At 43.6% G+C, this 26,454-nt stretch overlaps 1 protein-coding gene across 3 annotated transcripts in view; it reads right to left on the bottom strand.

The window, feature by feature from the left end:
- The window catches only part of DCAF6 (DDB1 and CUL4 associated factor 6), a 2,031,218-nt gene that overhangs the window by 490,215 nt on the left and 1,514,549 nt on the right, over positions 1–26,454 (bottom strand). For all 3 annotated transcript variants that reach the window (XM_044072358.1, XM_044072359.1, XM_044072360.1), the window contains one exon: positions 4,554–4,875. In XM_044072358.1, the coding sequence (XP_043928293.1) occupies positions 4,554–4,875 (322 nt within the window). The remainder of the gene's footprint in view (positions 1–4,553; positions 4,876–26,454) is intronic.

Here is a 26,454-nt window from a genome sequence, read left to right as displayed (position 1 = left end):
TGGGATTCTGAAACCACAGGAATCAGAAGAGGAGTAGCTAGTTTTGGAGCTGGGGATCTCCCAGAGCCCGAATGGGCCGTAGACGAGCCAGGAATCATGTCTAGAGCAAAACGTGCCAAACGAAATCTGGGGATTTGAAGGTACAAAGGGATTATGAGAGATGGGAGGTGCTTGAGCCTTGAATCTACTCTGTAAAGTGTTGGATCGGATTCAAGATCCAGGTTTGATGAATAATGAAATGGATAACATCAGGTACCGGCTCTATTTGCAAATATTATTTTACACCTGATAAAACCAGAAAAGGATATTACAGTGTTGTGAAGTATTTTGAGACAGTTTCAAATCTTTTGGGGATGCAAAATTAATGAAGTTAAAACAAAGGCAATAGTGGTAAATGAATGCCCAATACAAGAATTGGGTCAGCAATACTCATATTAATGGGGACATGATAAAAGGAAGTATTTAGGAGTATGGATTAAAAATGATTCTGATGTGGGAGCTAAGGATATGTGGGAAGAGACTTAACAAAAGATAATGCAAAAACTGAAAAATTTGAAGCTCTGTTATATGGATATAGATAGTAAGATACAAACAGTTAAAACGTTTTTAGCCCTTTTAGTGTTATACAAAGATCAGGCATATTTTTATCAACCAAAGGAGAAGTTTTGGACAGCAATTAATAAAGAGCTGAAGGATTTTATCTGGAGGAGGAGATAGCAAAAGTCAAGTGGGACAAGCTGATTCTTCCCACAGAACAAAGAGGATTGGGATTGCCTGATTTGAAGGGGTATTTCACAGCTATACAGTTAAGGCTCCTATACATAACACAAACAGAAACCTATAATTCAAAGTGGAAAGGGATGATGATGAAACGGGGGGAGGCTCAAGAAACAAGGACAAACTGGGATTTTGGATGCAGACTTTTAAGTGCAATAACAATCGTACAGAATATTGTATTCATAAAGTAGCAGAAAGTATTCTAAGCCCTACTCCAGCACGGGAATGGAGAAAGGAGATTCTGACAATAGGGATGATTGCAACTAGGGATATAGACAACAGGCAAGAGTCTGGAATTTATTCAAGAAAACTGGCAGAGGAACAAAGGTATTGGGAGCAAATAATTAGACAGGGAAAGGTAATAGAATGGAAGGATAGCAATAATGTATTTGGACTGCAGGTTACAGATTCCCTTCACTAGCAAGGATTCATATCAGAGTACAGGCACAGAGAATGAAATAATGGGGTCCTACAAAAAAAAAACAGCACTGGCAGATTTTATACCCCAACTAGACTCCAGAGAATTTTCCTCAGGTAAAAAGCAAATGTTGGAGGTGTGATGAGGAAGAAAAAAGCAAATGAAAACATATTTTCTGGGAGTGTAATGAGTTGATAGACTTTAAAGATTTCCTGCAGACTACTCTGTCAGCGATACTGAGTGAACAAATTGGTGTAACTAGGTTAATGATTTTTCTGAGCTACAATAGAGAATCAGAATTGCCTAGACATAGTAAGGCCTTGCTGAGTCTAATTACGGTGGCTGCCAAAAAAGCAGTTACTAGAAAATGGAAATCAAAGTCTAAACCAACTGTGCTAGAAGTAATGAATAAACCAACAGAGACAAAACAACTGGAATTGGGATCTTTAGAAAAGGGTAGGAACAAATTACATTTGAAAAAATGGGAACTGTGGGAAGAATACATACAGGGAAGGAATGAAACTTAAAAGAAGGCAGGATTTGAATGAGCTATGTAATGTCTGACTGACAATGACTGGTAGATTGTGAAGTATAATGTAAAATTGTGTTAATACTGTGTGTGATGTAAAATACTTACAGTTGGAACTGTGTCAATATGATTTGTTTTCATTTATATAAATGTATGATCGCCTGTGTCATTAGTGATAATTTAATAAAAATGGTTCTTGTTAAAAAATATATGTAATGCTATGTAATGTCTGACTGACAATGACTGGTAGATTGTGATGTATAATGTAAAATTGTGTTAATACTGTGTGTGATGTAAAATACTTACAGTTGGAACTGTGTCAATATGATTTGTTTTCATTTATATAAATAATTGATTGCCTGTGTCATTAGTGATAATTTAATAAAAATGGTTCTTGTTAAAAAATATATTTGCCAAGCACAGCACTGTTGCACTACAAAAAAAATGCTATAAAATGAAAAAGCTGCTTAAAAGCTGTAAATGATGCTTCCATTAAAACGTGCAAAAAAGCATTAAAAATGTGTAAAGTTATATAAGAATCAAATGCTTATTTTTATGTAAAATGTATCGGAAAATGATTTCAAAGAAAGATACACGTGACACAGCTTTGTTCTTTGCCCAAAGCATAACATTTCCTGTCAAGAGCTGTGTTGTCATAAATGGTCAAAAAATTCCTACAGAGTTGAGTGACTTTGCAAATAAGATGCTTATATTTAAACATGTAAATTCAAAGGAAAAAATGGTAAAATCTAAAATGCTTTGCAGAATGCAGAGGGGAGACTGACATAAGAGACAGTGCTGACAGTATAACTGAAACAAAACTTTTTTTTCCCTAAGACATACCTCTGGACATGTTTCAGAGGACCCCCTAACCTAACAGAGTTTAGTTCAGTTCAGCTATTTAAGTAGTTGGCGAAATTAATTGCTTGCTTTCTGTAGCTTAATGTGGACTGTATGAACTAAAAAAAAAAGCCCACTGACCAGAAGTATCGGCTCATGTATATAAATTTTGCCTGTGACTTTTCATTTTTAGCACCTGACAAATTATTATAAAATGCTAATGGAAGATGGATTATAGTACATTTACATTTTTAGCCAACAGTGAGAGTAAGCCCAGACAACTATAAAACATTGTTTTTCTAAATGTCATCTAACTTTTTAATTCCCTTATTTTCTCCTCTTTTTGCAACAGCATAGCTGCATGTGTATTTATTTTTCAACTGTACAGCCACATTCTCTTTATTTCCAGTAAAGAATATAATTAGTCAGTTTCAAAAGTTTGTTGCTAGATTCTTAACTGCTGGAATCCGCCTTTTGGTGAGTGACAACTTTGCTACATTTACCACAATTTGTGACTTGTTTGAGCAATGTTTATTAACTGACATTTCTGGTGTACCAGACATATCTGTCTGGTTGTACTGTGTTATCAAAAGAGTATCTGCATATGAACACAAAACAGTCTTAGCAAGTTTTAGTTACTGCTGGTAAGACTACATAGGAAGACCGTGTGCTGAAAAACAGCTTTACATAATCCTGGAAAGCCAGTGGTTCATAGCTTTGTTCTATAACAGTAAAGCATGGCCATTGTTAGACAAAGGCCAAGGTAAAAATCCACATTTGTTGTACACTCATTTACTCCAGGACAACTGTTTTGAGTGTGTACCTTTAACTCCTAGTGGGTGTGGCCTGAGCCTTTAGAAATTCAGTTATCACCTTACAATTCTAACAAATACTCATTGACAGAGGTCAAATAGCAATACACTTGTGTTTGTCATTATGTATGCTTCAAGATAAAATATTATGAAACCTTGTATGTAGCATGGTTTTGGAATTATTAATGCAAGTATTCACAAGTAATATTTGACTCCTAGAGGAGCATTAGGAGGTAACTGCAGATGCACCTGGAGGAGTCACTCACCTCACATACTAATCAGTGGTAGTGGTGGGTGCAGCCCTTACCCCTGACTTCCTAACGTTTACAGTAACTACCATAACATATATTAGTTATTATAAGAAAGTATTCTGCCAATGCCTACATAAAAATCTTCAAAGTTATAGTTTAGTGTGACTTTATTTTTATTACTAGTCCCATTTCAGATGATGTTCTAATTCATCATCAGACTGATTCTATGGCAGGGAGATCAGCTAGGCTGTTCTCAGCTACTTAAACATGAGACATCTTAAAAGAAATAAGACATCAGTGCAAATAATTCTGGGTTTTACACACACGAACCAATTACCAAAATATGCTTTGTTTCTCTGTCTACTTGTAGTAGTGATTATTCAATGAAAGTTCCTACAGAATGAATCAAGAAAGTACATACTTATAACAACTTCAAGTATTTCAATCAGTTTGTGCACTTGTTTTTCACCAAAGTGCAGTATTTTAAACAGCAGTATTACGGAATGAAAGTGCCAAAGGGTACAGACACGATACTGGGAACTACAGAGCCCCGTAAAACATCTTGCATTCTACTACTGTACTTCTTAAAATGATCAGAATAATCATACAACAGTATTCAGTGCTCAAGATATTAAGCTACTCATTTTGCAAGAGAAAACTATCAACTTCTTATCTTAAAAATGTATCAACACAATTAATAGAGATAAATTAATTTTATTCTTCTAACAAAGACCAGGAAAAGCATCTACAAATGACTAAGTGGTAGACTGAAACTGAATACTGAAAGAACCTGTAGTTCTGCCACCAAAATATTAGATGGGCAAAAAAAAAATATTAAAAGGCAACTTACAAGACAAAGTAGAGTTTCTCAAGTCATGACTACCCTTCATTAACTACTCTGTCCAGAAACAAATTAAATGACTAACCTGTGGCCCTGTCCAGAACGTAACCGTGACGTGGGTATTAAGATTGGATCATCATCACTGTCATCTGTTTCTGGAAAGGCAGAGCTTCTAGGATGCTCACTCTGACTGGTCCGTCCAGGAGGTACCAAAGGCTGACTGGGTCCATTATTTGCATTGCTTGAGCTGTCCCTACGTTCTGCAGCTTGCTGGTCTGAAGAATTTTGCTGTTGCATTTTTTCATCAGCATGTGTTTCTAATGGGCTAGGGCCACTGTTGATGCTTACAGCAGCAGAGAGACTGCTTTCTTCCAAGCTGGGACCAGGCTGTTCTGAGGCAGTGGTGACTATCACACATGAATATAAGAAAGAAAGAAAAAAATAGTGAGAAAAGAAAACTAACCTTGTTGCCATATTTTTTTTTCATAATGACTATCATATCATTTTTGGGGGGATATGTCTAGGGTCTCTCTTAAGCACCACTTCCAAGAGTAATCTTTAGATTGTTCCCCTGCAACCTCACTGTTTTACTCCTGACTAGTTTAATGCTGTGACTTACCACTCCAGGTAATTTATTCTGTAATTCCTGGACAGAGACGGTGAAAGGTAGACATCTCATGGCTTTAATCTACTCTGCCTTGTTCCCAAGACACAAAGCAGGATTAAGTGCAGTTAAAAACTTAGTTCACTGGTATTTCAGAGGAACAAAAATAGTCAGCAGAAGACCGGCTGGACAGTCTACCCTGAAAATGAACAACTGTCTTCATTATTGGCAGAGTATTGTGTACTGTTACTACAGAATGACTGTCTATGTCTTACTTTCCCTAAATGCATAATATTACTGCAAGGTCACACCTTTTCATCACAATTTCTGTTCAGGGACATTACACAAAAAGTACAGTTGTGTACACTTACCATAAATGTAGATGTTCGAGTGTCTTCACTGTTGCAGTCATCACTGTAGGGTTCTTCCTACCGACAGGCAGCCCTCGGTCGGCCAGAATCCCAAAGTCTGGGTCCAGTGTCGGCTGTTCAGTCATGCTCCTAGATGTCAGCGCGCCAGGAGTACAAGGCTGCCAGCCGACACCATGTTCTCCAGTTTTTCTTGCCCCAGATGTCAGGTGCCCAAAAGTGAAGGCTAATAGTAAAACAAAAATGTAACATACAACAAACCCCATACCCTGTAGCAAATACACCTCAGAAGAAGGGTGAAGTAGAAAACCACACTAATAAAAGTATAAGAGGGGAAAGGAGGGTGGGTAACCCAGACTGCAACAGTGAAGACACTCAAACGTCTACATTTATGCTAAGTGTACACAACTGTACTATGTTCATCGTGTTTCACTGTTGCAGTCATCACTGTAGGGTTGAATCCCAAAGCTGAGATAAAGGGTGGTGGTTATAGAGTAGAAGGGGCGGCTAGAAGGCCCTGCAAGACTGCAGAAGCAAAGCCTGCCCTAGACTTAGAATAAAGATGGAGATTATAGTGCTTACAGAAAGTATGCACTGAACTCCAAGTTGCAGCTTCCAAAATATCTTTGGTAGGTACTTCCCTGGGAAAGGCAGCTGAAGTAGCAGCAGCTCTGGTAGAGTGAGTCCTAATTTTTACTGGGATTTGCTTTCCATGATGAGAGTAACAAAATCTGATTCCATGAGCAATCCATTTAGAAATGGTCTGTTTTGAAATAGCTTTGCCTTGGGAATTTGCTGCATAAGAAACAAACAATTGCTCTGTTTTCCTGATATCCTTGGTTCTGTCCAGGTAAAAACAAAGCTGCCTGTGCACATCCAAGGAATGCAAGATCCTTTCCCCCTTATTTTGTGGATTAGTGAAAAAAGTTGGCAGGTGAATAGTTTGGTTTAAAGCCACTTTAGAAACCACTTTAGGCATGAAAGTAGGATTAGTCCTTTAGGAGACCCTGTCTTGATGAAAAATAATATAAGGTTCCACAGCCATGAGTGCTTGTAACTCCGAGACTCTCCTGGCTGAAGTCAAAGCCAGTAGGATAGCTGTCTTCCATGATAAATACTTAATATCAGATGTGGCAGCAGGCTCAAAAGGAGGCAGAGTAAGTTTTTCCAGAACATAGTTGAGGTCCCAGGTAGGTATGGGTGGTGTCCTAGGGGGCCTTAAATTCTTTGCTCCTCTGAGATATTGTTTCAGAAGTGGATGCGAAAAGATTGGAGGATCTGTACTGTAATGTGCAGAGATAGCTGAGGCATGTATTTTTATGGAGGAGAAGGATAAACCCTTATGTAACATGTCTGTCAGATAATGTAAAATCAATGGGATATTAGGAATGAGAGGATCCAAATTCTGAGCATGCATCCAGGTGCAAAATCTCTTCCATTTACCTTCATAAGATTTTCTAGTGCTAGGCCGTCTGGCTTCTAAGATGACATCCATGACCTGTTTGGGAAGGGTAGGATTAATCATAGACCCTGAATACGTCAGGCTGCCAGGCTGAGAGTTTTGATATGAGAGTGCAGAACCTGGCCCTGTTGTTGGGACAAAAGATTTGGAATCTGAGGTAGAATCCAAGGAGGCTCCTGGGATAGATTCATCAGTGTTGAGTACCAAAATTGACGAGGCCAATTTGGGGCCAGTAAAATCATCTTGGGTTTGTCCTGCTTTATCTTTAATAACACCCGTGGAAGAAGAGGTAGAGGAGGAAAGGCATACCCCAAGAGGTTCCTCCAACTGAATGAGAGAGCATCTACTTTCCATGCTAGTTTGTGATATGTCCTTGTGCAAAAAATCTGTACTGGTAGTTGAGGGGGGATGCAAATAGATCTATGTCCGGGCAGCCCCAGGCTTCTGTAATCATCTTGAATATTTGGGTGTCTAGCATCCACTCGTGTGGGTCTGACAGGTTCCTGCTCAGGCTGTCTGCCAGAATATTTTGTTTCCCTGGCAGGAACTGAGCTTGTAGATCCACTTTGCAAGCTAGAGCTGTGTTCCATAGAGTCATGGCTAGTCTGCAAAGGGGGTAGGAGTGTGAACCCCCTTGCTTGTTTATGTACCACATAACTGTGGTGTTGTCTGTCCATATCAGTAGCTGTCCTGGCTGTAGAAGATCCCTGAAAGCCAAGAGTGCATTCTGTACAGCTAACATCTCTTTTAAATTGATATGTAGGTGCTTCTGATCCTCTGTCCAAAAACCTTGCAGGCCTTTCCCCTGCAAGTGGGCTCCCCATGCATAATCCGAGGCATCCGTGGTTAACACTTGGTTGGCTGGAGGCAGACTGAAGGCTTTCCCTTTGTTTTGAAGACATGCCATGGCCCACCAATGGAATTCCTTTTGTAGGCAAGGCAAGACAGCAATCTGTGTGTCTAGACGGTGGCAATGCTGGGACCATACATTTTTTAGGTACCATTGTATTTTTCTCATATGCAGTCTTGCATATGGTATGAGAAGGATGCAGGAGGCCATGTAACCCAAAGCCTGCAGGAATTTCCTTGCAGTTAGCGGAGACATTAACGCCAGGGTTTTGAAAATTGAAGCCAGCTGAAGTTGTTTTTCGGATGTCAGGAATGCCATCTGGGTTGTTGTGTTTAGAAGAGCACCCAGAAAAGTTATTTATTGTGTGGGTGTCAAATTTGACTTTTTTATGTTCACAGTGAATCCCAGGTACTTGAGTAGATTTTGAACAAATTCCAGGTGCTGGAGTAGGACATCCTTGCTGTCTGCTTGAATAAGGCAGTCGTCCAGATAAGGGTAAATTTGAATTCCCTTGAGTCTGCAGTAAGCTACTACTGGTGCCAGGCACTTGGTGAAGACCCTGGGCGCAGTAGACAAGCCAAAGGGCAGCACAGAGAATTGGTAATGTTTCGAGCCGGCCTTGAACCTGAGATATTTTCTGCACTCCTATCTGATAGGGATGTGTAGGTAAGCCTCCTTTAAATCCAATGTCACCATCCATGCATTTTTGCTCAACATTGGCAGGAGCTGCTGCAGAGTAAGCATCTTAAACTTTGGTATCTCCAGGAAAGTATTTAAAACTGACAGATCCAGGATGGGTCTCCAGGAATTTTGTTTTCTGAGAACTAGAAAGAGCCTTGAGTAAAAGCCTTGCCCCACCTCTGATTGTGGAACCAGTTCTATGGCCCTCATAGCCATGAGGGATCCCACCTGGTTTAATGCCTCTGCCCATTGGTGTTTTGATAGGTCTGGCCATCCGTTTGGTCTTGGCAAGGTATGAAAGTGGAATTTGTAACCTCTTGAAACTACATCCAGAAACCACTTGTCTTGGGTTATGTAAGTCCAATTTTGGTGGAAAAGAGAGACATTTCCTCCTAGAGGGGCTTCCAGGAGAGAGGTTCCTGGAGCCATGCAGGGGGAGTCATTGAGCCTGTTTTCTGTAAGACTGAGGCCTGTCCTCTCCACCCCTGGGGGGTGAAGCACTCCATTTTCTAGGTCTGTAAGATGTCTGTGCTTGGGCCCTCCCTCTGGAGCGCCTATATCTACCCCTCTGAGGCCTGTCCGAGCTGGGAAAGGACCAATTTTTAGTTGGCCAATTTCTGCTAAATCTTGGGGGCTGAACTTGTAAGAAATCCTTAACCGTTTGCATGGATTTTGCCTTATCCTCCATTTTCTTTATCACCTCTTCAGCCTTAGAGCCAAACAAAACATTATGCTGAACAGGAGCATCCAGTAACTTTGCTTTCACTTGATCAGGCAAGTTTTGTTCCTTTAACCAAGCATGTCTTCTAATGACTGTGCCAGTGGCAGCTGCCCTGCATGAATCCTCCAACGCATCAAAACCACAGTGTAAGCTGTGCTTCCCCACCTGCTCAGTAGCATGTATCAAATCGTGTAATTCCTTATTATCTGCACATGCAGAAATGGTACCTAGCTTTTGTTTCATAACAGACAGCAGAAATTGCTGATATTTTAGCATATGAAATTTTAGCTTTGAGAAGAAGAAGAAAGTCTTCGGAATGAAGCATGAAAAAATATCAGGAGTCAGCCGACCGGCACTTGCGAACTGCTTCCACCACACGGCAAGAAAGACTGGAGAACATGGCGTCGGCTGGCAGCCTTGTACTCCTGGCGCGCTGACGTCAGGGAGCATGACTGAACAGCCGACGCCGGACCCAGACTTTGGGATTCTGGCCGACTGAGGGCTGCCTGCCAGCAGGAAGAACCCTACAGTGATGACTGCAACAGTGAAACACAATGAACATCATACCCTTCTCCATCAGCTTCCTCCCAGAAAGAGCAGTAAACAGTTATTGGGATGGAACTCTTATTTTAGAAACAAGAACCTCCTGACTGTATTCCATGCACTTCAAGATTAACCATCTTGTTGAACAGAAAAATATTTTCTACAGCAACTTTTCCAGTTTACTGAAGTTTACTACTGTAGCAAATATCTTTACAGTACTCTTAGTAGAAAAGTCTTTTTGAAACTCTTGTCACTAACAAGGAGAGAGAGAGAGAGACAGACAGACACAAAGTGTGCAACTTCTTAACTACTTATATTAATGACTGTTCCTTGCGTCCAGGAAAAAAAAAATGGTACAAGAGAAATCATATAAAAATGTACTTTATACAGCTAATCCTCCTTAACAGTACAACCACCACAACCATCACCACAAAAGAGGCAAACAAGCAAATCTTCACCTTCTTGGAGTCAACCAACTTTCTGTGCTGTTTTGGTCTATTTTGTGAAAGAGGTTAAAAAACAGATGTACATGCTGGCTCAAAATACAACTTCAAATGAGAAGCAAAACTATTTTGGAAACAAGCTCTGAAGAACAGCAGCATTAGGCCTTGAATATGACTTGACCTGCTTATGTAGTTTCTTCTGAATGTCCTGGCCATGTTCGAAGCAGCAAGTGTATGAAAAACAGGGATCAAAAGCAACCTCATTGACTGCCAGAGCTTAGCAATTGCTCCACTAGTGCAACAAGTACCAACCCATTCTAATTAATCAGTGTCTTACTTTGCTAAATGAAGAATAAGGTGACACCAGATATCCTGTAATAGTGTACAAGGATATTGAAAGATGAGTGATGAAAGGGGCAGTGATATATTTTTGCACTTTTACTAGAACTTTTTTCCTTAAAATAATAATAATAAGGTCAGTATTACAGCTTAGAAACTTTGGTAATAAGTAACTATACAAAATAGCTGACTCCCAAATGCCATGCTGAAAGACATAATCAAGAACTGAGTCTGCAAGAAGTCATTAATGTTAATGAAAGAGCTTTACCTGATACAACAGGAATGAAATTCACTCTAGATAAACAAAATGTCATTGAGAGACAGACAGACACACACACTCGCGCGCGCACACACACACACATTTTCACTACAGTGAATTTTGATGTTTTACATATGCTACAAATAATGTCTAATGGTATTCATACTACATCTGTAGTGTGTACCATTTTCAACGAGCATGGATATACTTTTTAAACTATTAATTTCTGAAAACCAAAACTACAGCCTATTCCTGCTTATAATAATTTCTGTCTTTATGGGGATGTAAAGCAGCTATATAACTTGGCCATAATGACATCAGGTTTTGCATATGCTCTACCCATTTTAAAATATTTAGTTACAATTTTACTATTATTGTCCCTCTACTATGAATCAAGAATCAAGAATAACTTTATTGTCATTCAACCGCATGTACCACAAGTGCGCAGCTGAACATTTATTAGCAACAGCCACACATTTAACATAAAGAAACTCTACACACAAACAAAACCATAAAAAGTAACATAAAAAACAACAGAACGAGCCAACCGAGGTGCCAAAAGCCTCAACCGCAGCAAACAAACTCCAGCACCAACCACATTTCTGTCCCAGTCCAACCGCAGGCACAGAAACATCAGCTGCTGCATCTCCACCATCCATTCAACAGAAACATTTCTCCTGCCAACCAAGGAGACACAATCTCCACACCAGAAACCAGCACTCCATACCGATCCTCAGATGTACCTCTGCAGCCAAACACAGGCCCCAACGGCCACAACCACATCACGATCTTGTCCTCCTCAATTCACCTGTCACTCCATCCCCAGCACAGCTTCAAAAACCGTCCATACTTCATCACACCTCCATTCTGGATTCCTCTGACCTAACATTTGAATTTCACGCTGGCAAACTCCACTTCCGCCTCTGCAACCAATGAGCTGACTCGTACTGAAGGCCCTGCTTCAAGTTCAAAGGTAAGCACAACAAAAACATCAGGACACCACGGACATCACAACCACAACCGCTGACATCAGACACACACCCGACCAGAAGAACAGCACCACATCTCGACAATATAGGTAAGTACAACATCAAAAATGCAAGTCCACAACGGGAGACGGAGAGTGTCATAATTAGGAATACAGAAAGCATGAAGGCGCAAAGCATGCAAGCTGAATCCTGCAATCCAAACTGCTTGCAAACCAGCTTTGTTAAAGTCGGAAGTGGATATTCAAAAGTAAATGCATAAAAAATGTAACTATTAATTCACAGATCAAAACAATAACTACAACACATTAAAGTATTTAATCTGAACCTGACGGATATGCCCTTTCTGCTTTTATTTGTATTTTTTAACCCTAAATATATACAAAATGCATGCACAGCAAATTTTACTTAGCTCTTTTTATTTGTGGTAAGGTTTTTCATTATGACAGTTACATGAAAAAATGGCCAAAACAGTGCACAAATTGTGGTTGCTATTAGCAGAATGCTCTGTTTATTTTTTTTTTAAGTTTACATAAATTTTCTACAAAAAAAAAAAAAAAGAAATACAGCATTTACTTCTCTAACTTAAGAGCTTTCGCAGAATTACAGATGCCTAATTCCATGACATCACTACACTATTACCAAGTAGTGACTACACTATAATTCAACATAAAGTTTCAATGACGGACATACATGTTCTACACTTCTAAGACATATCTAAAACACATTAAAAGACACCACAGGTATACTACCACATTGACTGTTATATATTACAACCACAACAGGAAGTACTGTACTGTACAGGAGTTAATACAGGAAGTACTGTACTGTAAAGCAGTTAATACAGTAGGCAAACCAGACAATCAAAAATGTTATTATAACTTTATGTAGTGTGGCTACTTTTATACTTCAATCAGATACCACACATCTACTGGAAGGACATGAACAAATTTCTCCAAATATTAGCATGGGGGGAGCATCCCTGCAAAAGTACTAAAGTACTGTGTAAAGGATAGCCATTCTGTTGTGATTCAGTTTCTTACACACATTCATTATCATGTAGGTATACGGTAAGTTCATTCATTCATTCATTGTCTTTCTGATATCCACTTTATCATACTCAAGGTTATGGGAGAACTGGAACCTACTCTGGTACAGAAAGGGTGTAAGCAAGAGAAAGTAGTTGTAAATGGAATTCCAGTTCATCACAAGACACATACATGCACGCGCGCACACACACACACACACACACACACACACACACACACACACACACACACACACACACACACACACACATATATCAAAAGGCAATCTGGATGACCATCAAAAGTCACTGATGGCATGTCATTGAGAAGTGGGAGAAAACCAGAACACCCAATGAAAACCCCTAGACAGACAGCAACAAAACACCACTGCTAACTGCTGCATCACTGTGCAGCCCAAATTAGTAAGTTATTTTTATGGTCATTTTTGATTTGAAGAATAATATACCGATAACTTGTCTGGGATTTCCTTGACCTGTTCATAGGTGTGTACTAGGCTAATGGTCCTGTATCCTTTACAAGCCTAGCCCATAGGATTACCTTGGCATTGTGCCACCCGACCTTAGTTCCCAGTGCTTCTGTTGAGTAGAGCCACTGGAGTGATCCCCAGGGTGAATTTTCAATTTCCTTACACTCATCAAGATTTTTCTTGAAGAGGGTCAGTGAGGTGCTCTGTTTGACAAGTATGGGAAGTCTATTCCATAGCATGGGCAGTCTCTGGGTTATGAACCTGTCCCTCCAGTTTGTTCTGTTGATTGTGATAATGAGGATGAGGTCTCTGGAGCGTGCGGTGCAGCAGGATTGGGATTTCTTTAGATGTAGCATTTCTAACAGAGCTGGGTCAGACATGGCTTTGTAAATCAAGCAGAGATTGCCTCTAAACAGGCAATATGAGAGAGAGAACAGTTGGAGTTTCTTTGAGTCTGTCCATATAGGACAAGTGTTTAAGGCCTAGGATCCTCTTTGTGAGGTACTTTTGCAGCCTCTCCGGTTACTGCAGGTTGTCTAGTGAGGTACATGCCAAATGGGGCATTGTACTCGATGACTGGCTTAATGAGGGAAGAGCAGAGGGAGACAATGACCTCTTTCTTCCTGAATGCAAAAACCTTAGTAATGAGGTGTCCCACAGAGAAGGACTTTCTGACCACAGTGGCAATGTGATGGTCAAAAGAGAGGTTGCTGTCGACCTGTGTTCCCAGATCTCTTATAATGCCTTCTGTGTTCAGTGGACTACCACCGATGTTGTAATTCATGGGAACTGGGTTTTTCCAAATGGGGATGATGACACGTTTTTTGGCATTGAGCTTAAGGCCATGGGTCTGACACCAGTCATTGGTCTCAGTGAGGCCTTTCTGTAGGATGCCAACATCACTTGGGGAGTTAAAAAGAAGTTATGTACACACCATAACATTCCATGTTTTTAGTCCATCTCACCCTTCATTCTTACATATGGGATCGGAGCCGATCCACGGCTCCGATTCGGCCTATTTACAAGCTGGAAGTCTTCTTGTTGGCTCGTGGCTAGATAGGTATCCCATGGTGCACCAGTACAATCCCCAGATCTTGTTTGCTGCTAACTAGGAGAGATAATAACAAATATACCAAAGAAGCCAATACTAAAAGGTCTCCATAAAAAAGGATAATAATATTTTTCTGTCTCCAGCAACTTCCAGGCTGGGGGTAGGATTGTAAGAATGAAGGGCAAGATGGACTACAAACATGGAACGTTATGGTGAGTACATAACTTCCTTATGTTCCTTATGCTTTATAAATGTATAGCCTTTTTAGAATGTGCTTATGTGCTTATTTAATGCATTTTCTCAAATTACTCTATAAGAACAGCTTTATAATTGTATAACCTTTTTAGAATAACCTTAGTGAAGTTGTATTTGACTATTTTGTAATAATGAATGTTCCTATTGTACAAACTGGTCACCTCAATGTATCACTTATATTTTTTCATATTTTGTAATGTGTATTTGTATTTTTGGAGCTTTTCTCCCCGGGCCTCCACTGAAAACGGGTCCCCAGGGCCTAGTGGACCTCCCCGGTAATCAAACTGGAAATAAATAAAATAAATAAATAAATGTTCTGTAGTCCTATCTCACCTTCATTCTTACATAAGGGACATTGTCCTTAGCGCCTTATTCTTGGGTGGCTCAAGGAAAAATACTCCTCAGTACCGTGGAACCAAATGATGCTCTACCCCGGAGGTTAAATCCAATTTGTAATGAGTAATAGAAGTGTGAGGGGTAGTCCACATAGCTGCTGCACAAATATTATCAAGTGGGACCCTGGCTTGAAAGGCTGCAGAGGGAAACTGAGATCTGGCAGAATGAGCCTTGATTTTAAAGGGTAAAGATCTACCCTCAGAATTGTAAACATAAGTTATACAGCTAGAAATCCAATTAGAGAGTGTTACTTTGGAAACTGGTAAGCCTGACCTGGATTCAGGGAAGGAAATGAATAATTGATCTGATTTCCTGATTTCCTTAGTCCGGTGCAAATAAAAACGTAATTGTCTATGGACATCCAGCTGGTGAAAAAAGAAGTTATGTACCTACCATAACATTCCATGTTAGTTGTGTTCATCTCACCTTTTTCTTGCTGGTTGGAATCGGAGCCGATCCTCGGCTCCGACTCGGCCATCTTCTATAGCTCGAGAGCTGTTTACTGGCTCGAGGCTACCCCTTATCCCATGATGCCTAGCGATAGCTACCCATATCTCATTTGAAATAGCTAACTCCAGACATAGCCAGAGAATAAACCTGTCTATACAAATAGGTTGAGCATACCTGACATACTCTCTAAGTCAGTAGAGGAAACAAAACAGAGAACACTCAGCCAGTGAAACCAGAACTCCTCTCGGTCCAATAGGACAGGGGGACAGAGGGTGGGATGCAAGAAAGAAGGCAAGATGAAGACAACTAACATGGAACGTTATGGTAGGTACATAACTTCTTTATGTTAAGTTGTCTATCTCGCCCTCGTCCTTGCTAGTTGGGACAGCATCCCTAGCACCTACAATCCTGGGCGGCTCATTGGAACAGACTCTTCAGAACAGTGGAACCAAAGTCAGCTCTGCTCCTGGAGACCACATCTAGCTTGTAATGAGAAATAAAGGTATGAGGATTTGCCCACGTATCAGCTGCACAGATAGAATCCATGGGCAACCTAGATTGGAAGGCTACAGAGGTGGCCAAGGCTCTAGTAGTATGACCTTTCGGTTTAACAGGCAACTCTCTGTTCCTTAATTGATAAATGAAAGTAATAGTGGACAACCACCTGGATAAGGTCACCTTGGAAACTGGGAGACCTTATTTGCCTAGAGCATAGGAAAGGAATAGTCGGTCCGACTTCCTTATTTCCTTAGTCCTGTGCAAGTAAAAACGCAATTGTCTATGAACGTCCAATTGGTGTAATCTGTACTCTGCCTTGTTGGTGTGGTTAGGGAAAAACACAGGAAGGTCTATAGATTGGTTTAAATTATTTTCTGAGCAGACTTTGGGAAGAAACGAAGGATTAGTCCTCAGAGCAACCCTGTCCTTATGAAAAAACACGTATGGAGGAAGAACACATAGTGCCTGAAGTTCAGAGACGCATCTGGCTGAAGTAATAGCTACCAGAAAGAGTGCCTTCCAAGATAGAAACTTAATAGGGCAGGACACTGCTGGTTCAAAAGGGGGCAGAGTTAAGGAAGTTAATACCAGATTAAGGTCCCAAGGAGGAGGAGGATCTCTCACTGGAGGCCTAAGGAGAGTGGTCCCTCTCAAAAAGGCTTTACAGAGCTTATGAGACATAATGTTTGAATTTGACAGACCGACATGAAAGTTAGAAATGGCCGCTAACTGAACCCTGATTGTAGCAGAAGCGGAGCCAGAATGAAAAAGTTGCGCTAGGAATTCTAGAATTTCATGGACTGGGGCTGAAAAGGGATCTATGTTCCTAGTCTCTGCCCGACAAGAAAAATGTTTCCATTTACTAGCATAGGTTTTTCTGGTTGTGGATTTGTGAGAGGAGACAATAATCTCATGTACAGCCAGGGAAATGCTAGGAAGCCTGGCTAAGGTTGGAAGTGGAGCAATCAAGCTGTGAGTTGGAGAGTTTGGAGGGATTGATGCAACCTGCCTGATTGATGAATCAGTAGGTCTGGAATCGGATCCAGAGTCCAGGGCTGATCGAGAAGGTTATGGTGCAGGAACGGGAACCATATCTGTCGAGGCCATTAAGGGGCAATGAGGATCATTTTGTAACCCGACGATATTGCTTTCTGTATGAGTTTTGGAATCAGGGGAAACGGAGGAAAGGCATAAAGAAGTCCCTGAGGTCAATCGTGGACTAAAGCGTCTCTGGGTGAGTGACCTGGAAGCGGAAGAAGGGAGAAGTAGTTGCTGCATTTGCTGTTTAAGGGGGTGGCAAAAAGATCACAGCAAGGCTGTCCCCATTTGCGGAAGATAAGATCAGCAACTTCCTGATTCAGAGACCACTCATGTGGCATGAGGATAGCTCTACTGAGCCTGTCCGCTATGACATTGGACCTCCCAGGGATGTGAGTCGCAATCAGAAAATGTTGGGAGGAAATCGCCCACTGCCACAGTCTGAGAGCTTCTCGACACAGGGGGTAGGACCTGGTTCCGTCCTGCTTGCTGATGTACCACACCACTGACATGTTGTCTGTTTGAATTGCAATGGTCCCAGAAGGAAGAGAGTCCTGAAGGGCTTGCAACGCTAGGAGCACGGCTCTCATTTCTAGGACGTTTATGTGCAGATGGTACTCGTGAGGTTGCCAAGTGCCTTGGACTGTCCTGCCCTGATAATGCCTCCCCCACCCTATCAGGGAGGTGTCTGTGGTAACTGTAGCTACTGGAGGGGGCTGAATGAAGGGTCTGCCCTGAGTCACTAGTGGGGAGACCATCCACCAGGAAAGGTGCCTTTTGCATGCTTCTGTAATCATGATCATGTGAGACATGGGCAGCTGTTGGAAAGACCACTGTGTGAACAGAAGCAACTGAAGGATCCTCATGTGAAAGCGAGCCAGTGGGATTAGAAGAATGGCTGCTGCCATGGAACCCAAAGTTTGAAGGACGAACCTGACTTGGATTCTTTTGCTCTGCATTAGAATTGCTGACAAATTGTAGACACCCTTTCTAGCGGTAGCCTTGCGGACATGTTCCTTGTGTCTAAGTCTGCTCCTAAGCAGGTGATAGATTGACAGGGCAACGAGGTAGATTTTTTGAAGTTTACTGCAATGCCTAGCTGGGAGCAGATTGTGAGTGTGTAGTCCCTGGCTTGTAGAAGTTGATGCCTGGTAGTAGCAGTGAGGAGCCAGTTGTCTAGATATGGAAACACCTGGAATCCTCGACGTCTCAGGTGAGCCGTGACCACTGCCATACATTTGGTGAACACCCTGGGGGCTGTGGTGAGACCAAAGGGCAGAGCTCTGAACTGGTAATGACTGGCTCCCAGCCGGAAGCAAAGAAATCTCCTGGAGCGCCTGTGCATCTTGATGTGGTAGTATGCGTCCTGAAGATCTATCGAGCACATCCAATTGTCCTGACCCAGAAAGGGTAGAATGGACTGTAGCGTGACCATCCGAAACTTTGTTCTTTGTACAGACCTATTTAGTCTGCTGAGATCCAGAATCGTTCTCCAGTCCCTGTCTTTTTTGGTACCAAAAAGAACCTTGAGTAAGTTCTGGATCCATGCTGGTTTGCCGGGACTTCCTGGATGACTCTTTTTTCTAGCAGTTTTGAAACTTCTATTACTGCTTGGTCCTTCAGATTGGGTGGAACATCTGGAAGGGATTTCCTTGACGGTAAGGGAGGTTGACAGAAGGGAATTTTGTAACCTCCGGATATAATGGACCGTACCCATCTGTCTTGCGTTAAATTTTGCCAGGTCTTTCGGTACAGTGAAAGTCTTCCCACGACTGCCTCCAGAGGTGAGCAGCCGGGCAACCCTTCAGGGATGCTGAAAGAGCTTATCAGAGAAGGATTTTCTGTTGCCCTGGCTCTGCGGACCCCCTCTGCCATGAGGGCGGCGTCTGTTGTTATTATTTCCCCCTCTGCTCCTGGAGGAAAAATCGCTACGTGTGTCAGGCAAGGCTCCCTGGGATTTTCGGAACCACATTTTGCCACTCTTCTGACCTTTGGGGTATGGTCTAGAAGGAGTGGAAAAATGGACTCCCACAACAGAGAGAGTCTTGCCTTCTTGCTCACACCTAGTCAAAGTGTCATTCACCTGTGGACCAAAAAGAAAGGAACCATCAAAGGGGGTGTTGGTGAACGACGCTCGAAAGGGTTCTGCAAAATTACACAGCCGCATCCATGCATGCCTCATAAGGGCCACACCCCGTACCTGTGGCTCTACTCGCACCATCGGCTGCATAGGAAATGAGCCTCATGGTGGAGTTAACTACGGAATTAAGTGTCGCCAGCTGGGAAGCTATTTTAGCTTGAGCCCCCTCAGCTGATGGATCTTGAAGGGTATCTCCGACCTCTTTAAGGAGATCCCTCTGAAGCCAGGTAAAATGACATAAGTAGTTCAGTGACCTCATAGAAAAGGTCGCTGAAGCGAACATTCACTTCCCGTATCTGTCCATGGTCCTAGACTCCTTGTTAGGAGGATGGACAGACGAAGAGGTCTCCGCTAACTCTTTTTTGGTGGCTGCTGCTACCACCATGGCATCAACAGGAACACCTTTGGTAAGGAACTGCTTATCTTGAGGTGCTGTGATGAATTTGCCAGGTCTTCTTGGAGTTGGTTCCACTGTATCCGGAGCTGACCAAGCCTTTTGAGCCACCACTGCCATAAGTGGATCAAAAGGCAGAGGAGGTGGAAGGTCGGGAACCGAACGCTTCCAGAAATACAGACTCATCCTCGGTAGGGGCTAGGACGTTCCAGTTCCCCCTCTGCTTAAGCATTTCTAGGATGTCCGAGAAGGAAACATCTTCAGAGGGGGATCTCAGGGACCCTTCCGAATCATCTAAGTCTGTATCAGAAGTGACAGACTCAGGGGAGTCAATGTGCTTCCTCTTGCACTTCTTCTTACGAGGGGGCTCCTCTGAATGATCAGGGGAGGCCTCGGAAGAAGAGGAAATACCCAATGGGGTGCCCTGGAGCGCCGGTTCCCTACGCTTGGGGTCTGGAAAAGGAGCAGAGGTTGGCACAGGCACTACAGAGGATGGAGCCAGTGGGGCCGATAGTGGAGCTGACTCAGTGACCAGCACACTCCTCATGACATCGAAGGTGTCCCTGCCACAATGCAGTGAAAGCTCCGGTTCCGAAGAAATCGGAATCCATCTCCGCACCGAGGGAGACGGCTCCGAGCCAATGTAGGAGCCGAGCTCACCTGCGCCGAAGCTCCAAGAGGGAGAACGGGGTCGGACAAGGGTCCGATGCCACTCACTCCCTCGGAGCCGACGAGGGAACCCTGGCACCCAGATCCCTCGACAGAAGGCGCCACCGAAGGGATTGGAGCCAACGTCGGAACTGAAGGAGATAGAGTTATCAGAGCTGACGGTTCCACTACTCGAACACCAATGAACTCCAGCTCCGAACTCATTGGAGTCGGAGGAGGAACATCGATATAGGTGGACGGAGCCGACACCTGTTGAGGGGGGCTGGACAACATCTTGGCAAGTGCCTGAAACTTTAGCAACCTACTGACCACTCTCTCCACATCGTGATCGGACAACCTAGAGGATCGAGAAGAGTGAGAGGATCGGTGACTGCGCTCGCTTTGAAGCAAAGGAGACCGAGCAGCCGAATGTACTGATTCCAGTGAAGGGGACCTCAGCCTCTTGTGGCTCCGCGAAGGCTCTGAAGTTTCTGATGGTGCCGAAGGGGAGATAGTCTTATCAGATCCAGCTGGAACCGAAGTGGAAGGTAGAGTCTGAACCGAGGATAGCTCAGAACTTGTAGCCAATGGCTTGGTAGATTTAGGGGATTGCACAGGCTGAGAGCTCTTGGCTGGTGAATCCTGGGGTTTTAAAAGACCCCTAATAATAAGCTTATTCTTACGCTCCTGCAGGACTCTTAGACTAAAGGCATGGCAGATAGAACAAGAGTCCTGCAGGTGTACAGTGCCTAAACAATACACGCAAGAAGTGTGCCCATGTGTCAGAGACATTTTCTGACAGCATGAGTCACACTTCTCTAATCCAGACACTTTGGATTCCTTCAACATCCTGAAAGAGGGAAACAACAAATACAACAACAGCTACCAAAGCAAAATACAGTCTACACAAAAAACACACTATACTACAAGACTTTAGTTAAAGTTTTTTTTTTTTTTTTTAATTGGGAAAGCCTCTAACTTAAACGGCTAGCCTATGAAGAAAGGTAGAAGGAAAGCCTCTAACTTAAACGACTAACCTGACAAGAAGAGGATAGGTGGGAGGGGTCGGGGAGAACTCTCTAAGTTAAACGAGTTCTACAAGGTAAAAAAGGGATACTACAACTAAACACTAACTATTACAAAAAACAAGACTAATCATTAACAATAAAACACTGAAATATAGAATTCTATAGTAAGAAAGTTATACAAAAAACTTTATACGAGCCTGAGTCAGAAAAACGACACCTCGTAGCTGAAGTGGCAAACGAGATCTGGGTAGCTATTGCTAGGCATCATGGGATAAGGGGTAGCCTCGAGCCAGTAAACAGCTCTCGAGCTACAGAAGATGGCCGAGTTGGAGCCAAGGATCGGCTCTGATCCCAACCAGCAAGAACGAAGGCGAGATAGACAACAACATCCTGTATTCAGTTGCATTGGAATGATTTGGAAAGAACACCGGAAGCTCTATGGATTGATTCATGGTGGCATGGGAACAGACCTTGGGGACAAAAGAGGGATTAGTATGAAGGGACACTCTGTCCTTGTGAAAAATCAGATAAGGGGGTTTTATAGACAATGCTTGCAACTCTGACACCCGTCTGGCCAACGTGAGAGCCACCAGAAATAAAGTCTTCCAAGACAGGAATTTCAAAGAAGATGAATAAGAAGGCTCAAAGGGCGGAGAAGTTAATTTGGATAACACAACATTTAAATCCCATAAGGCAACAGGTTCTTGAAACAAAGTCTTAACAAAGTGGCACCTTTAAGGAAAGTTTTGCACAGCTTATGTGACATCAGATTAGAATCTTGAAAACCTAAATGAAAATTTGAAATCACTGCCAACTGAACTCTGATAGTGGCAGCCGCAGATCCCTGGTGAAAAAGCTCAGACAGGAATTCCAAAACCACTGAAATGGAGGCAGTGTAAGGGTCAACATTCATTTTCTCCGCCCAGATAGAGAATCTTCTCCATTTACTGGAATATAGTCTCCTAGTGGAAGGTTTATGAGAAGATGTAAGGATATGAGTCACGGAGGGTGAGAAGTCGTGAAGCCTGACTAGGGATGGAACTGGAGCAGCCATGCTGTCAAATTGAGGGTGTGTAAGGAGGGATGAAGCAAACCTGACATGCGAGTCAACAGGTCTGGAGCTGGGTCCAGGATCCAAGGATCATCCAGGAGAAGAGGCCAGAGGAAGGGGAACCACACCTGATGAGGCCAGTAAGCAGCAAAGAGGATAAGTTTGCTTCCCAGCCATTTTGCTTTCTGAATAACCTTGGGAATGAGAGGGAAGGGAGGAAAAGCATACAGCAGACCCAGGGGCCAATTGTGAACAAGTGCGTCTCTCAGTGACTCCCCCGGAGGGGGGATGAGGGAGAAGTAGCTGCTGCATTTAGCATTGATTGGACTGGCAAAGAGGTCGCAGCAAGGCTGTCCCCATCTGCGGAAAATCTGTTCTGCTATTTCCTGTTTCAGAGACTACTCGTGAGGCATACGGACTGCCCTGCTGAGCTTGTTGGCGATCATGTTGGTTGTCCCTGGAATGTGCATTGCCACCAGAAAACGGTGGGAAGATATCACCCATTTCCAAACTCGCATGGCCTCTCAACAGAGTGGGTAAGATTTGGTTCCGCCCTGTTTGTTGATATACCATACTACCAACATGTTGTCAGATGGTATTGTAATAGTCCCCAGAGGCAGAAGGTCGTGGAGTGCTTGCAATGCCAGGAACACCGCCCTCATCTCTAGAAAGTTGATATGCAGGTGAGCCTCCTGATCTTGCCATGTGCCCTGGACAGTCCTGCCAAGAGAATGCCCCCCCCACCCTATCTGTGAGACATCCCATGGTCACAGTGGCAACGGGTTGGTGAGGAACAAATGAAGTGCCCATGGTTAACTGATTGGGTAGTGTCCATCAAAGGAGGTCCTTCTTGCAAGATTCTGCCAGCAGAATCTGCTGAGATAATGGGAGGTGCTGAAAGGACCATTGGGACGACAGGAGCAACTGAAGAATTCTCATGTGTAGCCTGGTTAGTGGCACTAGTAATATGGTGGAAACTATGGTCCCTAGAAGCTGCAAAATAGTCTTGGCTTTGACCTTTCGTAAGGGGAAAAGATGCCGAATTTGAAGAACCAGATTCTGCGCCCTTTTGGCAGGAAGACGAGCCAACATGTCTACTGTGTCTATCTCTGTGCTAATAAAAATCACAAACTGAGAGGGCAATAAGGCAGATTTTTCCCAATTTATAGAAATTCCCAGCTGGGCACAAAGCTGAACAGTAGCTTCCCTGGTCTGAAGAAGTAGATGCCTGGTTGTGGCAGTCAAGAGCCAGTCGTCCAGATACGGAAACACCTGGAATCCTCGACATCTCAGGTGACCTGTCACTACTGCCATACATTCTGTGACCACCCTGGGGGCTGTGGTGAGACCAAAGGGCAGAGCACGAAACTGGTAATGACTGGTTCCCAGCCGGAAGCGATGACGACTCCTCGATGCCCTGTCCATTTTTATGTGGTAGTAGGCGTCTTGGAGATCTATTGAGCACATCCAATTGTCTTTCTCTAACAACGGGAGTATAGACTGCAGTGTCACCATCCGGAACTTGTCCTTCTTTACTGATTCGTTCAATCTGCTGAGGTCCAGAATGGGCCTCCAGTCCCCTGTACATTTTGGCACTAAAAAGAATCTGGAGTAAGTTCCAGATCCTATTTGGTCTGCTGGGATGGTTTGGATGACTCTTTTTGACAGCAACTTGTTGACCTCCACAGTTGCCTGATCCCTGTGACTGGGTGGAACATCTGGGATCTTCTTGGGAACAAAAGGTGGAAGAGAAAAGGGTATGACATAACCTCTGGTAATAATTCTTTGTACCCACTTGTCTTGAGTGATACCCAGCCAGGCTTTTGGATACAAAGAAATGTGATCCCTGACTGGCCCCACATCAGGAGTGCTGGTAAGACCGGCCCTGAAAGGAATCACGACCCCCTTGGTTTTGCGGACCGCTCCTGTCTCTAGGGCGACGTCTAACATTTCCTCCTCCTCCTCTGCCTCTGAAGGAGGAGTCAACCTGTGCATCCTGGAAAAATCTCTGGGACTTCTTGAACCACATCTTACCGCCCCCTCTGACCCTTAAGGTATGGTCTAGAGGGAACAGTAAAATGTACTTTCACGGCAGAGAGCATTTTTCCTTCTTGCTCACACCGGGTGAGTGTGTCCTTTACCTTGGGTCCAAACAATGAGGAACGGTCGAAGGGGGCGTTGGTAAAGGTAGACTTGAACGGTTCTGCAAAGTTACACAAATATATCCAGGAATGACGCCTTAGGGAAATTCCTGAACCCGCTGCTCTGCTCACTTCATCGGCTGCATACGAAATAAGCCGCAGAGTTGATGATAGAATTCAATGTGGACAACTGGGAAGACACCTTGTCAGGGACTCCCTCAATACATGTACCTTGGAGAGAATCTCCTAACTCTTTAAGGAGATCTCGCTGAAGCCTCGTGAAGTGAGTAAGGTAGTTCAGCGATCTAAGGGTAAATGCCGCTGAAGAAAAAATATGCTTTCCGTATCTGTCCATCGTTTCAGACTGCTTATTCGGCGGATGAACAGAAGAAGAAGTCTCAGCTAGCTCATTCTTAGTGGCCACCGCCATCACCATGGCATCTACGGGAACACCTTTAGACAAAAAATCTTTTTCTGGAGGGGCAGAAAGAAACTTATTTGGTCTTTTGGGGACTGACTCCACGGCATCAGGAGTATTCCACACCTTTCGACTAACTAGCTCCATCAGTTCGTTGAAGGGTGGAGACACCCAAGAGGCTGAAGGTTGAGACCCAAAAGCCTTCAGGTACACCGACTCCTCTTCAGAAGGGGGTGACAATGGGCCAGCCGCCCCTCTATTTAAGGGTTTCCAGGATGTCTACGAAGGAGACATCATCAGAGGACAACTTGAGGGACCCTTCTGACTCCTCGAGGTCAGTGTCAGAGGTTACAGACTCATCCTGGGAGTCTACATGCTTCCTCTTACATGTTCACTTTGTGGGGGCTCCTCAGATGGATATTCTGGAGAGGTCTCAGAAGAGTGGGGGCCACCAGCCAGGGCTCCTGAGGCTGAGGGTCTCTGCTGTCCATTGAGGGAGTAGGAGCTGAGGCAGAAGTAGATGCTTTAGGGGGAAGAGTGTTGCTACCTCTGGTTGGAGCTGACGACCAGGACAGCACACTCCTCATCTCGAATGCCGACCTCTCCGGCTCCAAGGAGACCGAAGATGCCGTCGGCCCCAGAGCTATCGGCTCTGAGACAGACATAGGGTCCGAACTCATCCTCGCCGACACGCCGAGAGGAAGACTCAGAACCGAAGAAGTTCGGTTCCAAGAATCCCTGTCGGGGCTGATGGGGAGCTTCGGCCCCTAGACACTACAGACGGCGCCGAGAGTGTCGGAGCAGAACTCAACTCCAAAACAGCCACAGGGGGAGCTGGAGCCAAAGGTTCCGCCAGTGGTACCAAACACTCCGGCTCCGAAAGACCAGCATGACTCAGAGGAGGAATGATCGAAGGGGGTTGAATGGACTCAAGTGGCTCCGGAACCGACTGGGTCGGAGCCAACAGCAATTAGGCAAAGCAGATGACTTCAACAGTCTCAGCACTAGGTTCATAGATTAGTACTAAGCTAACTGTCCTTGCAAGCCATTTTAAGCCTAGCCAATTATCCCTTGTGAGACTCAAACCCTGCACCTTGTGTTTGTAAGGCAAACACCTTAACCATTAGGCCACCCTCCCAACCCTCTCCACATCTTCTTCTGATAAACTCCTGGAAGACCTGGATGACAGAGTAGGAGAGCGGAATCTCTGAAGTATCGAGGATTTCAATATAGGGGAGACCGGTAGAGGATCCATAGACCAGCTCTGTGAAATGGTCTCAGTGGTCGGCTATGAAATACTTGGAACTGACCCTGTAGTCACAGTAGTGCTCTCAATTGGCACCGAGCTCTGTGGAGCCGAAGAGGCAGAAGACTTATCTGTTTTTGTGATTTTAAGAGGTGGCTCCGAGACACCAGCCGGTGCTGGGGAGGGCCTCTTAGAGGACTTTTGCTTTTTAGATCCCTGAGATCTAGAAGAAGAGGAGGAAGAGCTAGTAAGATCTTCCTCAAAGGAAGGTTTAAGAAGACCTTTTAGGATGAGCTTATTCTTACGTTTTTGCAACACCCTAGAACTGAAAGAGTGGCAAAATAAGCAGGTTTCCTGTAAATGAATGGCCCCTAGACAGTAAATGCAGTTACTGTGGCCATCCGTGATGGACATCTTCTGTGAGCATTTAATACATTTCTTGAAGCCAGATGGCTTATGGT

Source organism: Protopterus annectens, chromosome 5.part0 (assembly GCF_019279795.1).
Source record: "Protopterus annectens isolate FY-2018-M chromosome 5.part0, PAN1.0, whole genome shotgun sequence".
NCBI lineage: Eukaryota > Metazoa > Chordata > Ceratodontiformes > Protopteridae > Protopterus > Protopterus annectens.
The sequence above is the reverse complement of the archived record's forward strand: the minus strand, read 5'-3'. Positions and strand labels throughout refer to the sequence as shown.